Source organism: Pelobates fuscus, chromosome 7 (genome assembly GCF_036172605.1).
Source record: "Pelobates fuscus isolate aPelFus1 chromosome 7, aPelFus1.pri, whole genome shotgun sequence".
Taxonomy (NCBI): Eukaryota; Metazoa; Chordata; class Amphibia; order Anura; family Pelobatidae; genus Pelobates; species Pelobates fuscus.
Window position 1 is genome coordinate 131502756 of NC_086323.1, and position 2500 is coordinate 131505255.

Sequence of the window (2500 nt, forward strand, 5' to 3'; positions counted from 1 at the left end):
TTGTGTAATAAAAAGTGAAGCAGAAGCCATGAAAAGCAGACTGACTTGGGGAGTCAGAGAAGACAACAGCGAAGGAGCTGAGCTTAATAGAGAGAAGCAAGGCACCCCAGTTGAGTATGACAATGCGGTGCACTGTTTAGTAGCCGAGGCAAAACAAAGGCAATGTAGCTGCTTCTGATCTAAGCCAAGAGAGAGCGACTGTTACAGAACCATGCTGTGATGAAAAAATGGGCACTTCCGCAGCTAAGCCAAACCAAAGCGAAAATGACATAGTAGATGACATTGGCGTAGCAGAACGAAATATTACAGAGACACCTGGTATTGCTACAAAGACATTAGATGATTGTTCGGGAGCTGTAGAACTGGAACTGCTGGCAAAGACTACTGCTACAAGGCCTGGGCGCACTGACTACCTGGAACAGCTGCCAGATTCTGGGAACACAGTCATGGGATTAAAGGCGGGACTTGGAATGCCTGACCGGCTGTTTGATACCGGGGCTGTCATGACCCAGCGAGAGGCCATGACTGCGTCTCTGCACACCCCCGAGGGAGCAGGGAGACCGCCAGACAGCCCAGTGGAAAGCATTGCTGACATTGGGAGGTGGCCACTCAAGGCCGAGCAAGCAGAGGGAAACCTAAAGGAAGAAAACTGTACTATAGTTTTACGCATCGCTCCTACATTCCTTAGATTTGGCTCTTTTGAAATATTCAAGAAAACTGATGAATTAACAGGCAGAAGGGGTCCTAGTGTCAACAGAAATGACGTTCGCATCCAAATGATTGATTATGTTATCAGTACGTTCTATCCAGACATTCAGAATACACATGCAGAGCACAAGATTGAACAAAATGCTGCTTTCTTCAGAGAGAGAACCAGGAGGACTGCCAGGCTTGTTGCAGAGTGGCAGTGTGTTGGATTTTACCATGGCGTCTTAAATACTGATAACATAAACATTGTTGGGATTACTATTGATTATGGCCCATATGGATTCATGGACAGGTATGATCCAGATCACATTTGCAATGGGTCAGATAACATGGGTCGTTATGCCTACAACAAGCAACCAGAATTCTGTAAGTGGAACTTGGGAAAGCTCGCTGAGTCGCTGGTACTAGAGCTCCCGGTAGAAATCAGTCAAAGTATAATTGATGAGGAGTATGATTCAGAGTTCCAGAGGTGGTATATGCAGAAGATGCGAAAGAAGCTTGGCCTGATTCAAGCAGAGCTCGAGGAGGACAGCAGTCTTATCTCAGACCTGTTGGAAACCATGAACAAAACGGGAGCAGATTTTACAAATACTTTCAGAGTGCTCAGCAAGTATGCTGGGAATTTCGTCAGCGCAGAGGATTTTCTAGATATTCTAACTGAGCAGTACGCTTCCTTGGACGAGTTAAAGGTGGTGTTCAAACCCAAAATGGATCCAAGACAACTGTCGGTGATGCTGATGTTGGCGCAGAGTAACCCTCAGTTATTTGCTTTGAATGGAACAAAAGCCAACATATATAAGGAGCTTGATCGTATCGAACGCTACAATAAACTGCAAGAGTCCAGTGAAGACCAGCTACTGAGTAATAACCGTGCACTCTGGGAAGAATGGATTCACAAGTACAGCACTCGGTTGTCAAAAGACCAAGCAACTACTGGGGATAATGATACATTTGTGGCTGAACGTGTGAAAATAATGGACTCTAACAATCCGGCATTTGTGCTCAGAAATTATATTGCTCAAAACGCAATTGATGCAGCTGAGAAGGGAGATTTCAGCGAGGTACAGCGGGTATTGAGAATGTTGGAAAATCCATACGATGTAGAAGTCTCTTTCCAACAATCACCTGATGAGGCAGGCGATGAAGATGATGAGCTTGAAGAAGAAGCTGACTGGATATATAGAAATACTTTTGCAACACCAACAATATCTCAACAGGAAAGCACGGACTACCTGGAACGTGGAAAAGTTGGAGCCACCTTCAGCAGGAAGGGTCCAAGCACTATACAGAAGATCAGAGAGGCCCTAAATTTCATGAGGAATCAGCATTTTGGGGTCCCCTTTATTGCATTCTACAGAAAAGAATATGTGGAACCAGAACTTAACAATGACTTGTGGCTTGTGTGGCAGTGGGATGAAAAGTGGACCCAGCTGAAGATTCGAAAGCAGAGTATTATCCGCCATTTCCAGAAGATGCAGGCTTACCAATATGACCAAATATCTGCAGACCCTGACAAGCCTTTAGCTGATCGAAAGGCTAATTACACACCAAGCCTTTGTAAAGTTTGCGCTTGAAAGTTACTCCGACGTTGAGAGATTATCAAATCAGAAGCTGCGGATGTGGAAGCAGATGATGATGATTGAGAGGAACTTACAAGAAATAGGGGGAAGGGCTGCGCCACAAAACGTCAGTATATAAAATAGTCCAAATAAAAAAAGGGAAAGAAAGTCTTATCTGGAACAGGTACAATAGGGGACGTAGGATCTATGGATGTTGGTCCGGAGCGGATATC

The 2500-nt window shown here is 44.8% G+C and overlaps 1 protein-coding gene across 1 annotated transcript; it reads left to right on the top strand.

Moving 5' to 3' along the window:
* The first annotated feature begins 227 nt into the window (after positions 1-227).
* LOC134569224 (protein adenylyltransferase SelO, mitochondrial-like) lies at positions 228-2282 on the top strand. Its single transcript, XM_063428140.1, has one exon. It carries the CDS (start codon positions 228-230, stop codon positions 2280-2282), a length of 2055 nt encoding a protein of 684 aa, XP_063284210.1.
* The last annotated feature ends 218 nt before the right edge of the window (positions 2283-2500 follow it).

What these genes read in the sequence shown, in the direction of transcription:
- LOC134569224 (XM_063428140.1), top strand. Translation starts at nt 228, where the DNA reads ATGGGCACTTCCGCAGCTAAGCCAAACCAAAGCGAAAATGACATAGTA.